Below are 13,668 nucleotides of genomic sequence, written 5' to 3' on the forward strand. Positions count from 1 at the left end.
GGTGTACAACATTGACACCTTCAATATCACAATCAGGAACTGGACTGTGGGTGATCCTTCCAGCATATGCAGAGGGCATGCAAATGGTGGAAGGAGCCACCTCTTCCTGTACAGTGATGGGAAGGTCAGGCATCGCAACCACCAACACCCTTGGACTCTCCTTGGGGATTTGTGATACCATGTCTTTAGAAGGCACAGTTGTTTGCTATGTTTTTGATGACAGCTTAACTTTGTTAAATTTTCTAGTGGGGGGGAGGAGGGCTTAGATCGTCATTTGAAGCTGGACCACTGGTCAAGAACATAGGCCAGGGCCTTAGCTGTTCCTTTCCACTCCCTGTTGTAAATGGCATATTAGCAAGCTTATGTTTCTCCTCAAACGATTTTCTTTTTTTTTTTCTTTAAGTTACTGAACTTTGCCATTTTGGATTTTACATGCCCTCTACGATGACATTGGGCATTGGCAGACGACATTGCTGGCATTTCATGTTCTATGTCATGACTAGTGGCAGCAGCTTCAGCACTAATAGGTGGTTCTAGTAAGTGGTTCTTGTTGTCTCACTATTTTATCCTCCAAATTTTGGTTCTCCATTATCTTTCTGGAGTATCACTGGACTGGAATTATGCAGCACTATCACTGGACTGGATTTATGTAGCAGTATCACTGGACTGTAACGGCAGTATTACTGGACTTATGCAGCAGTACCAATGAACTTAACGTCAGTGCCACTGGACTGGACTTATGCAGCAATATCACTGGACTGGACTTATGTAGCAGTATCACTGGACTGTAACGGCAGTATTACTGGACTTCTGCAGCAGTACCAAAGAACTATAACGTCAGTGCCACTGGGCTGGACTTGTGCAGCAATATCACCAGACTGGACTTATTTAGCAGTATCACTGGACTTTAATGGCAGTATTACTGGACTTATGCAGCAGTACCAATGGACTTTAACGTCAGTGCCACTGGACTGGACTTTTGCAGCAATATCACCGGACTGGACTTATGTAGCAGTATCACTGGACTTTAATGGAGACTCATCCTACGATTCTGGGTGGGAATTCCCGAACGGGCTCGGAGCGCGAGTTTGGATTGGGGGTGTTTGGATTCCCCCAATCCAAACTCGCACATCCCTAGTTAGGAGCAAAGAACCTGGACACTTACCTGTCATATTTGCACCTACTTTGGATCCTGACCAGCTGCCATCAAGATCCGCATTTTACATTCATTGCCACTCCAGACGAATTTCTTACTCTCCACACAACCATTATGGAGGATACTGCTGCTATGCATTCCAAACTGGAATAATTTCGTCAAGTGGACAAAACTGTGGTAAATAGAAATCGACCATCTTTACACTGTAGATAGACGTTTCCACTGGAGACTTGTTTATGTGGACTTTCACTATTGGTGGCATACATAGGAATGGATCCATTGAATATATATCAATTTATACACTGAATTGTCAAAGGTGCCTTGTGCTTTTTATGATTTTATTGTGTTTCTTATTTTCTATAATATTAAATATCATGGATTTTGAATGCTTCATTGGTGTTTAGCGCTATATATTCTTTCCATTGTTGCAGTTTTATTTTAGGACTGAATCCTGTGGGAATTGCTCCAAGTAACTAACACTACAACACCTTTATTGATTAGATTTATTTAATGACAATGCTGGCTTCCCGATTGCTTCCAGGAAACTGTCACCGTAACTCCAACATGTATTACTATGAGGACACTGGAATCCATATAGCTGGTATCTTGAACGGAAACATGCCAGGGCGGGTTAGGGTTAGGCTGAGGATTGTGGGGTTAGGTTTAGGCGCTTAGAAGGTGGGGTTAGGGTACAGGTGGGGGGGTAGATTTAGGTGGTGGAGTACAGGAGTTATCATTATGCCCTAGCAGGGAGGGTTAGGCTGTGAGGGGAGATAAGGGTTAGGTTGCAAGCAGGGTGGGTTGGGGTTAGAGGGTAAGGGGAGAGCCCCTGTTGGGATCCTCTGTATCAGGATGCCTGTGTTGTTGTTTTGACCGCCAGCATTACCACCACCTGGATCGCATATGTATTCCATATTTTAAGTGCATGTAAAAAACACTAGAGGATGTCTCACTACATTGGTGTGCTTCCCTGTTCTCTACAAATTTTTCCTAGGATACTTTGCTTGGAAACATTCACCTAGGTGCTGTATACTGTATTCAAGAGCTGCATTCGGTTTCCCAAATGTAGCTTTTTTAGTTGAATAATTTTAAATGCTCATCTTCAGAAAATATTAAGTTGCGAAGCCTCAAGAATAAAAAGAAATAGAGAAATGTGATGAATGCTGTAGGACAGAATAGAATAGAGGCACAGGGCAGTTGATCATAACTGAGAAAAGTGGGGATAATTCCATGGTCAGAACCGTACTAGCTGGGCATACAGTATGAGCAGCTGATAACTATGTGACATGAGTGACAGATATGTAATAATGCATTGGGAAGTTAGCAGAGGTAGGGTGGGGAGAGGTAGGGTGAGGAAGGAGGATACACGCGTGGGAGGAGGGGAGGGGGTGAGTCACGGACAGTGTGTGAGGGGGGATATAAGTAGTGACAGCAGGAGCCGGTACCTGACACACACAAACAGCACCCCGGGGTGACAGCACAGTCTCAGTAGCGCCCCCACAGTACAGGCTCCAGATACCGGAGAGGAAGCGCTCACCCGAGTCCACCACATGGCGCTGCTCAGGAGCTCGCTGCTGTTCGGCGCTCTGCTGCTGGTGCTGGTGCCGGCGCTGCCCGCACAGCTGCGGGGACAGAGGAGCCTGGTGACGGCCTCGGAGTACGGGGTGAAGCTGTGCGGCCGCGAGTTCATCCGTGCGGTCATCTTCACGTGCGGGGGGTCCCGGTGGAAGCGGCTGTCCCCGGAGCAGGAGGAGGAGCAGGAGTGGAGGAGCCCCGGGTACGGGGGGAGAGTGGCAGGTGAGGAGCACACGGGAGGGGACCCTGCACACTGCTGTGGGCATAGGGCAGCATTGTACCCACTGGCACATGTTTTCCCTGTGACTCAGAAAACTTTTTTTAAAAGGAACTCAGAGCAGACCTCCCGCTACCCTGTCATTGCTGCATTCCCTAGCAGGCTGGCTCCCTCTATTCCCTCCATCACTCCCATCAGGGGCTAGAGCCCCTGCATACATCTCCCACCCCCCATCCCTGCTGTCCAAGGTGCTGGTGCTGCTGTATTGACAACACATTCCCATCCAGGCGTGATTTGCTGCTCTGAGGACAGGGTTGCTGTAAGCTGTGCATGCATTGCTGGTTTCATTCATGTGTTAGAAATAGTACAACTTCTTAGAAAGTGTAAATAAGAAATACTTCTAGCCATAATTTAAGTTTCAGCCAGTGAAATGTAAATACAGTTTGTAAACCCCCTGCTGCTTGTACATCATGTATATACAGTGTCTTTCAACTTTATATTGCATGTCTATAACACACTTTTACATGTTAAGCAAGTGCTTCATCTAATATTACGATGAAATATGCACATATACATTTATTTAAAAAATATATAAATATATATTATTCATTAAGTGGCAAACATACAGTTAGTTTTAGCCTCATTTACTATGTTTTGGACTAGTTGAAAATCTTACTGGAGCATTTCAAGTGCACACAGTAACTCCATCCCCATAAAGAAAGCCATCAAATATTAGACTGACATATTTTTGCATGTGTGAGATAACAGAGGGATGTTTGAAAATGATTGATATGTTTCTTTGTAAGTTATCTGTGGAACACTGCATTGTAGAACAATGGATGCATTTTTAATAAGGGAAAATAGCAGTTGTGTTCTTTAAGGTAGTAAAGCTACTGGTAAAATATTCAGAATAATATTCTGTTATGACGTAGGAGTTAATAGCATATTGTTATCTCAGAGTGACTTTTTTCTTCGGTGCAAAAACCTACTATACCAGTTTCCTTATAAATGTATGTATTTATTAACAGTTTCTTTTATAGCGCACACATATTCCTCAGCGCAGTATAGAGAATATTTGAACATTCCCATCAGTCCCTGCCTCAGTGGAGCTTACAATCTATATTCCCTACCACATGTATATGCACACTAATTTTGTTGGGAGTCAATTAGCCCAGGGTTTTTTTGGATTGTGGGAGGAAACCGGAATACCCGGAGTAAACCCACAGAAGCACTGGGAGAATATACAAACTCCGCACAGTTAGGACCATGGTGGGAATTGAACCCATGATCTCAGCGTTATGAGGCAGTCATGTTGACCATTACACTCTCCTTGTTGCCACAAATAGCACACAGAATAATTTACAGAAAACATAACATATCATTTGTATATTCAGTATAGAATAAAGTACATAACTGACTGCAGAAAATGGTACGTGATCACCATATGTGAAAGTTGTAACCAGTAGCATGAGAGCGGGTAAAGCAGTTTCCAGAGACATGGAAATTAGGCTACTTACATTTCCTCTGAACATTTTTACAGCTTGCCTATTTTTCATGAAAAAAACAGGAGACACTAGAGTGATGCTTACAGATTGGTAGTCACTTGGTGCTGGCAATTTAAGAATTTTAATCACTGTTACTGCTCCTCACCCTCTATAACGATCCTACAAGCCTAAGACCCCCAGACACCTGACAGACATTGCACCCAATCATACAATCTTAAGGGATTGTATGATGGATTGTGAGCACATTGTGTACACACAATCGTTGGAGAATTGTGTGTACACAATGTTGGAGAATTAGTCCTCTGAGCAGAAGTGCTGCACGTCTGATCAGCTGGAATTTGGAGCCAATTGCATGTGCATACAATCGATTGTGAGATGACCGGTCGTATGCAGCAGATTAATTGTACGACGGATTGTATGGCGGAACCACCAAGGACTGCCAAGAACTGCCTGGGAGCTGAAGGGAAAGTTGGACACAATCATGATTGTAAGCAGGTCTTTCTGATGTATGGCCACCTTTAGATTAGTGCCCTCGGGAGCTGGTTGCTTTTTTCTGAGCTGCTCTTGAGAGGCATTAGTTAGTAGTTAGGGATCTACTGTACTATTAGTAAGAGGAGGACAGGCAGCTGCTGCATTGCCCGTCCACATCATGGGAGCTGCCGGGGAGACCACTCCACCACTGTGGTTTGCGCAGGGATCATTGGATGATGAGACCAGCGCCTCGGGGTGCCCGGACCTGGCTGCGTGTGGGGCATCTGGCCAGCACAGGCAGCTTGTGGGTATAGTGCTTGGCGCTCAACTAGCAGGAGGTCAGGCATTAAGCTGGTTAAAAGGTTCAATCAGCATTCAGCAGCGCAGGCTTTACAAAGCGGCGCCATTGCGGGGGGGGGGGGGGGCGTAGATATCTTACTAGACTACCATTTTCTTCAGCAGCACATGTCTCAGGCTGATTGTGTAGAAGGCAGCTACTGCTGTACCAGGGTAGTAAACACAGAGGTGTACAGCTTACCAGGAGAGTTTGGAACACATGTTACTTTCACATTCAGTTACTGTATATTGTGCCTAGAGTTTAATGTGGTTAGGGCAAAAAGTGTGGTTGTTCCTCCCTTTCTGCCCATCACCTGTCTTTCTGGTTAACAGCTTCATCTCTCTCAGGGTGAGATGTACTAAGCCAAAGTGATAAAAGGAGAGTGATATACCTCCAACCAATCGGCTCCTACCTGACATTTTTCAAACCCAGCCTATGACATGGTAGTTAGGAGCTGATTGGCTGTTGGTTTATCACTCTTAATTTTATCACTTTTCAAGCTTAGTGCTGTATACGGTTGTTGGGTCAACTCACAAAAGGTCGACATGCAATGGATCAACCACTGAAGGTCGACATAGCTTAGGTTGACACCTGAAATAGGTTGACATGCTTAAGGTCGACATGCATATGAGGTCGACACAAGCATTAGGTTAACAGTGTCTATGTCAACAGTCAAAAAGGTCAACATGGGATTTTCACATTTTCTGTCCCGAATGTCAACATGGACACTGTATCGGTGCGCCGCGTCCCCTTGCATGTCGACCTTCCAACCATGTCGACTTTAAGCATGTCAACCCATTTTAGGTGTCGACCCAATGCATATCGACCTTTTGTGTGTTGACCCAACGACACGTTCATTTTTGCTGTTTGCTGTCTTTGGCACATTGGAAGGAGACCAGGGTCCGCTAAAAAAAAATTTTTTTTCGGAAAAATGCAGAAATCTTCTGTACTCACATGAAATAGATGACATGAAATAGATGACATTCTGTCTTCTGCTTAGCAGCATCCTGATAAGAGATTCCAGGTGTCACGTCACCTGCTGTTGACTTACTGTATCCCATTTCTACAGATAGCAAAAATTCTGTAAAACACCCCTCGCATTTTTCTAAAATAGCGGTACTGCCAGTGCTGGGAGCCACTGGTGCCGAAGTTGAATGGCTTTGTATGTGCCATCCTACAATTAAAGGATCTCAATCCTTTTTTGCTAAAATATTAATTCAAAATGGAAGCCCTTTGATCTGTCATTGCAGGGTTGGAAAGGGATGAGTTTTTTGGTATCACTCGATGTCAAGAACGCATATTTACATTGAAGAAACAACATTAACAGTTCAGAACCCTGCCCTTCGATCTGTCTAAGGCACCCAGAATTTTTACTAAGGTCAGGGTGGTAATGATGACATTGCTCCATCTGCAAGGAATAGCAATAATTTGTTATCTGGATGACCTTTTGATAATGGCTCCTTCAGTGGATCAACTCCTTCAGGACTTAGTGACAACACAGTTCATTGGATTCTCAATTCCAACTCCCAACTTTCTTGGTATGGTGTTGGCTGTGGTGTAACACCACATTTGTCTTCCACAGGACAAAGCGACTGCTTGTCAGAAAATTATCCATTTGGAGTTGCTCCACAGACAGGTTTCGGTGCATCTCTGCATCAGATGGCTGGGCTGGATGGTGGCAACCTTCGAGGCACTTCCTTGTGGCCATTTTCATTCCAGAATTTTCCAGCTCGACCTCCTGTCACAGTGAGCAGGCTCTAGTATTTTTTTCACCAGGTAGTGTCTCTGTAACCAAAGACATGGCTGTCTCTACTTTGGTTGTTGGACTCCTGCCGCCTTCTGCAGGATGGAGACTTGGAGTGTGGAATTGGACAATGACGCAAGTCTGCGGGGCTGGGGAGCTGTGTCATGCAGGGAGCACTTCCAAGTGCTTTGGGCTCCACAAGAGGTAAGGTTACCAATAAATATCTTGAAGTTGAGAGAGATTCTTTTGGATCTCCAACATCATCTTCTCCAATCATCTTCTGCAAGGAGTTGCGATTCAAGTCCAATCAGACAATTCCACTGCCATGGCGTACATCAGTCACCAGGAAGGCACGAGAAGTCGCATGGACATGCCAGAAGTATCCTGGATCCCGTTGTGGGCGGAGGCCCATGCCACCACTCTGTTGGGCATGTTCATTCCAGGGAATTGGGAGGCTGACTACCTCAGTAGAGTGAAGATCGGTTACAGCAGGGACCTTTATTTTTTTCCAGACTGAAAGCAGCTTAATTTGACATCTCAGCTCCTTCTTTTCCTGCCGACAAGTTTAACTGCTGGTTTGCATCTTGGCTTATTACGGTCCAAGTTTCTGCCCTTTCTATTTTATTTTCTAGGAGATTTGTGCAGTTGACAGACTTGCAAACCTTCTTTTAGTAAGTCATTTGGTGGCAAACACTGTTCCCTCCTCTCACTGCTCCATGGCATTGAGACTTGGTTATTTCCTTCTTGCATTCATCTCTTTTTGAACCTCTGGAGTCGTTGGAGTTGAAATATTTCTCTTGGGTAGTTGTCCTGCTTCTAGCTTTGGATTCTACAATGAGAGTTTTGGTTTTAGGAGCTCTGTCTTGCTATTCTCCATATTTAATGTTCCACCCAGATAGAGCGAACTGTATAATAGGAGGTCTTTTCTCCCAAAGGTCATTCCTCCTTCCACATAAATTAGTCTATTGTGGGTCCTGTCTTGTCATATGATTCTACTTTAAGGACTCTAAATGTGGTACTGACCTTACACTTTACTATGTGGACAGAACTGCTTCTATGCAGAAGTCAGATTTGCTGTTTGTCCAGTGTGATGTTGCTTGGCCAGGCAGGTCGGCTTCCAAGCATACACAGGTGCATTGGATTTGTCTCACGATTAGAGAAGCTTAACTGTCCACATCCAAAGTTCCTCCTGTGGTGAAAGCTCACTCCACTCACTCAGTGAGGAGTCTTCATGGACCAACTGTGAAGAGTGGCTATGGGTCAAGCCACTATAACTTTTTGTGTTTTTACAGTTTTTACACCTTCTGCATCACAATTTGGCTGTATAGTTCTGCAGGGTTCTTGGTGCTCTTCTGCCCAGGTTTTGAGCTCTGGGACGTCCCCATTGTAAGTATCACTCCAGTTTCCCCAGATGGATGAAATAGAAAATGGGATTTTGATACCTATTGGTAAATTCTTTTATCTGAATCCACAAGGGACACTGGATGCTCACCCAGTGCTGTTCCTTCCTGCCTTGGTGTTACATAATGTTATCTGTTTTTTCTCTATGAAATTACGTATTCTTTAGTCTTGTATGTGTTCTTGTTCTCTCCATCTTTCATTGGTTCCCAGCTTTCCTGAAGCATGGTTACAAAGACTGGCTTGTAGAGGGGTATAGAGAGGGAGGAGCAGTCACACTGATTAAAATTCATAAAGTGCCAGCTCCATAGACTACCAATCTAAACCCATTGTAAGTATCACTACAGTGTCCCCTGTGGATTCAGAGAAAATAATTTACTGGTACAGTAGGTACCAAAATCCCATTATATAGTCACAGCATAAGAAACTTAAGGCATTAAGTTTATTTCATTATAACAGTCCAAACTTTTGGAAGTGCGGGTTCCTGTTCTTTGGGTGTCAGGGGCATAAAAGACCAATACAATACATTAGTACTGCATATTTCTATGTATATTTCTATGTATAGGTACATGTACACTACAAGCATTTGTTGTGCCAAAAATTTTAAAACCTTCTGAACCTAGAAATCTGTATGTGTATTGTGGAATATGCTAAAGCACCCAAACTTTTTTCAATCAAACCACCCTAGATCAGGGGTGGCCAAACCTGTCCTTGAGATCTACACCCAGTCCATGTTTTCTAAATCACCTAGCTGGTGCACAGCTGTAATTATTACTAACTGGCACATTTTCAAACACGCTGCATTCATTCCTAATTTTATTCATGGCACCCCCACAGCCAAACATTTCTAACTGAGAAATTGTAAAGAAAATATGACATTAAAAAAGTTCTGTTTATATGTCACTAGTAAGCCAATTCGAAAGCTAGTCTGCTACCTTGTGATTGCCTCTGTGTTTGTGCTATGTGAGAGAGAAAGAGATGTAGTTTTACTCTCTGCCAACAGATGGCAGTGTTTCGGAGACACACAATCAGACACTAGACATATATATAGATGATCCTTAGATTTAATTATGTGGTGATGAGCAGGATTCACTTCTGTTTGTCTACATAGTTCAGGACTGGAAGTTGCGAGCACTGGTTTAGCCTATTACATTAACCATAAATAATTTGAACTGGTCCTGGACCACAAACCCAGGGCAACCCTACAAATACCTTGAGGCATCCCAGGGTGCCACAGTACCCAGTTTGGCAACCACTAAGCTAAAGCATTCTGCTAATAGGATTCATCCAACACAACCATATATTCACACTTATAGCCCAAATCACCCATTTTCACACAAAATTACAGGCAGTGCTGCAAGTAGAATTTTTTTCTTGGTGGTACTGATAGCCTCTACCAAAAATGGGCATGGCCATGTGTCCTGAGGGGGCGTGGTCACACAATGCTAGAGGAGTGACTAAATGACAATAGTGGTGTGGTATCAGGAGACAGGGAATGAGAAACGGAATGACTGGGGGTGGGTTGGTTCTTGCTTGGTGGAGAGCTGGCCGCTTGTGCTTACAATTGTGGAGCCTGCTCTTCATGCTTTCGGCATACAGCACCAATCATAACGCTGGGTGGGTCGGGCTGCAGATGCATTATATTTAAACTTAAAATAAAAATAGAATTGACAGTGGGTCAGTGGGTAAGTGGTACTGCGTACCTGCAACCTATTTCTTACAGGTATTCCGTACCACGCCTTACCCCCTTACTTTCAACACTGATTACAGGTCCAGTACAATATTTTAAACACTGTTTTATGTCATGTTACACCCCTTTCACATCACAGAATGGGTTATTACTGGGTCGACCAGTTTCACACTAAACCCATGTCTGCCACCTTCTGTATGCTGCTGCTGCTTCCTCCTATCATTGGGGTCCAGATATACTAAGCTTCAAACAGTGATAACATGAGAAGTGATAAACTACCAGCCAATCAGTTCTTAACTGCCATGTTACAGGCTGGGTTTGAAAAATTACAGTAAGGAGCTGATTGGCTGGTAGTTTATCACTCTCTTCTTTATCACTTTTTGAAGCTTAATACATCTTGACCTGGGTGAGATTTCAGCCTCCTGCTTCAGCCACTTATAGCCAATTTAGCAGCGTTTACACTTAAACTGGGTCGAACAACTCAGGTCTCTCATTTCATACTGCAGTTTATCCATGTCAGTCCTGGGTTTGACCCTAGTCAGTACCAGGATTAAATTACCAGGACTCACAACACATACTGACCATTTCACATCAAGCAATGACCCATGTTACCCCAACCATATACAGATTCAGAGGCTTATGGGCATATTCAATTCTCCCAGCGTGCGGTGGCAAGGGGGGGTTTGTATGGCAAGGATGGCTTTTTTTAGCAACGAAAAGCCATCCTCGCTGTCCAGCCCCCTGGATTCCTGGGAACATCGAGGTTCGCTACAAATACATTGAGCCCGCTGCACATAGTGGCGAGCCTCGCCATTTTGACGTCCGCACTCGCCAATTCCACCTTGCCTCGGGGCGCAGGCGAGGGGCAAATAGCGAGTGAGGGGGGGCATTAAATACTTTCACGGCAAGATATCGGCACTATTCACCGTATAGCTCGCCGTCAGCTGCTCACCCCCGCATTGAATACACTGACAAAATAGGACCATAGTTGTGTGGCGCAGTCTGTCTGACATTGGCGTGACAGAGCCCAGCTTGATAAAAAAAAAATGTTTTCCTGCCTATGTAAAAAAAAAAAGCAAATACAGATACAGTTCACATCATTTTAGTAAAAAAAAAATCTGATTATGACAATATGAGTTTGCACTACATCCACTAAAATGTTAAAAGCAAAGGAACGTGTTCTGTTGAAGTTTTGTTTAATTGCCAAATATTTTCTAGCACTGAGTATAACTTTATAACTTCATGCTGTGTGTTGCTTTCTTGTAATTGTATTTATTTTTTTCCCAAGATGGTTTGCAGGATTCCCCGAATAAAGAACTAAATCAGCTGAAGTTACAGGCACTAATGGAATCTCATCTGGAACAGCTACAAAAATCAGATATTCCAATAAGACAGCAGAAATTTTTAAATTCATTCGATGATTACAACAATTATGTACCAATATCTGAAAGTTTAAATGAATATATACGGCAAGTGGACGATACAACCCAACAGGCTCAGAGTGGATCAGAAAATATGGCTGCTGTAGGTTCAGATGGGTTCCCTTGGATCAAACTCTCTAGAAGACGGAGGGAAATGTCCTTTGGAGTTGCAGGTATATGTTGCAAATGGGGCTGCACAAAATCAGAGATCAGCACATTGTGTTAAGATGTACATAAAATACTTATAGGTTTACTTAGATCTTGTGTACCATCTACACAGACTTACCATTAATGTGAACTACCTGAGTATTTCACATTCATTGACTATACACAATATTCGGTTGATTGCTATTTGTACTTTCACCAAAGGCCTTTTTGTGGCTTATATATGTTAATGTGGTTATGAAGAGTTTTGCCAATAAATATTTATCTTTTGCTGTGGACATTTCTTGATCATTAAAAAATGTTAAAAAATGAGAGGAGCAACGATAGATGTATTTGGAATATAAAAGAATAGATGTTTAATGATGACTGTGTGATACTCCCATAATACATACTGTATACAGGTGGAGAGGTGTGGATCAGTTGGTCACCAGCAAGTTGTTAGACAGTCATTAGGTCGACACCATTAGGTCGACATGCATTTAGGTTGACATGTGTATAGGTCGACATGAGTCTAAGTCGACAGGGTCATTAAGTCGATATGGGTTAGGTCGACACAGGGTTTTTCATGTTTGTGTCCCTGTCGATGCAGGGACACAGGTAAAAGTGCACCGCATCCCCTAGCATGGCTCGCCACTCTTGCCATGCTTCGGGCACGGTGCCTCGCTGCGCTCGGCATAGTATTTTATTCTCCAACCACGCCCTGTCGGCACATGTCGGCTCAAAAAACTGTTTAACTATTTGGCCATGCTAAAACTGATGCAGGGCATGCTGGGATGTGTAGTGCAACAACAGCTGGAGTGTCATGGTTAGCCATCACTGCACTAGGGCATGGTGGGAGAATAAAATAGTGTGCCGAGTGCATGGACACTTAAAACTGTGTCATGTCAACTGTTTCGACATTTGTGTAAAAAAACAGTGAAAAACCCCATGTTGACCTTTTGACGGTTGACCTAGACCGTCGACCTAATGACCTGTGGACCTTGTCCCATGTCGACCTATACCCCTGTTGACCTTGCAGTATGTCGACCTAGTTGTGTTGACCATCTTTAGGTCGACCATACAATCCATACGCCCCCCAAAAAAAAAGAACATAAATGATTTCTGTAGGTAGGGTATATATCCCTAAAAAAATGAAATGGAGTCACTGGAGTGGGAGGCACATCACGCACCCTCCTCCTTTAAGCTCTTGGTCCCACTACTGCCTGACAGCACTGCTTCCTAGTGCCAGATAGGGTTGTGGCAGGTCCACCTGTGGAGTGCCAGGTAGCAGCCTGTGTGCACTGTCCGCACTGGCTGCTGTCTTCTGCTGCTGCAATGCAATGTGGAACGCATGGCACTGACTTATTGAAAGGCTTCCCATGCTTCTGGTATCCTTTTAGCACTACCTGGATGTCCCAACCTGGGTTGGAACCATTTACATCGCTCATGACCCAGGTCCGACCAGTGTTCCACCCTGGTCAGGACCTGGGTAGGATTCCAGTGTCAATGGACCTGGGTTGGTCCCTTTCACACCAACACTAACCTGGGTCTGACCTGGGTTTTTCCTTGGTGTAAAAGGGGTATAAGTCAGACTACTCAGTGGCTGCTTTATTTAAAAAAAAAAAATTACTCTTTGCGTAAGTGAATTTGTCAAAATAGGTGTTGGCAAGTATTGGCAAGTAAACATTTTTATTTATCATAATATCCTGTATTGTTTACCTTATATTGGAAATATAGTCTTTTTTTTTACATCTTTAATTTGAATTAATATAACAAATGTGAGCGATGCTGGCATTTTTAGCAGATATTCTGCACATCTCACATCTTTGCACAGAGATGTTGGTATTCAAAGGGTTAAGAGTTAAAATAAAGAGAATTTTCTTTTTCTGCAGGGGTGCCAAGTGTGCTGTATCAGTGCAGGGTTGCTGCCCTGTGCTGACGGATAAGTCCAGCAGTGCTACCCTGTGCTGCTGTATAAGTCTGCCATATACTGTAAGTCCATGAGTGCTG

At 43.7% G+C, this 13,668-nt stretch overlaps 1 protein-coding gene across 1 annotated transcript; it reads left to right on the forward strand.

Annotated features, from left to right (window-relative positions):
* Nucleotides 1-2,596: 2,596 nt before the first annotated feature.
* LOC146028767 (relaxin-3-like) lies at nt 2,597-11,949 on the forward strand. Its single transcript, XM_083158323.1, has 2 exons — nt 2,597-2,953; nt 11,382-11,949. The coding sequence occupies exons 1-2, from the start codon at nt 2,707-2,709 to the stop codon at nt 11,738-11,740; spliced, it is 606 nt and encodes a 201-aa protein (XP_083014449.1). The 5' UTR covers nt 2,597-2,706; the 3' UTR covers nt 11,741-11,949.
* Nucleotides 11,950-13,668: the final 1,719 nt, after the last annotated feature.

This window comes from Crinia signifera, chromosome 1 (assembly GCF_055691185.1).
Source record: "Crinia signifera chromosome 1, ASM5569118v1, whole genome shotgun sequence".
NCBI classification, from domain to species: Eukaryota; Metazoa; Chordata; class Amphibia; order Anura; family Myobatrachidae; genus Crinia; species Crinia signifera.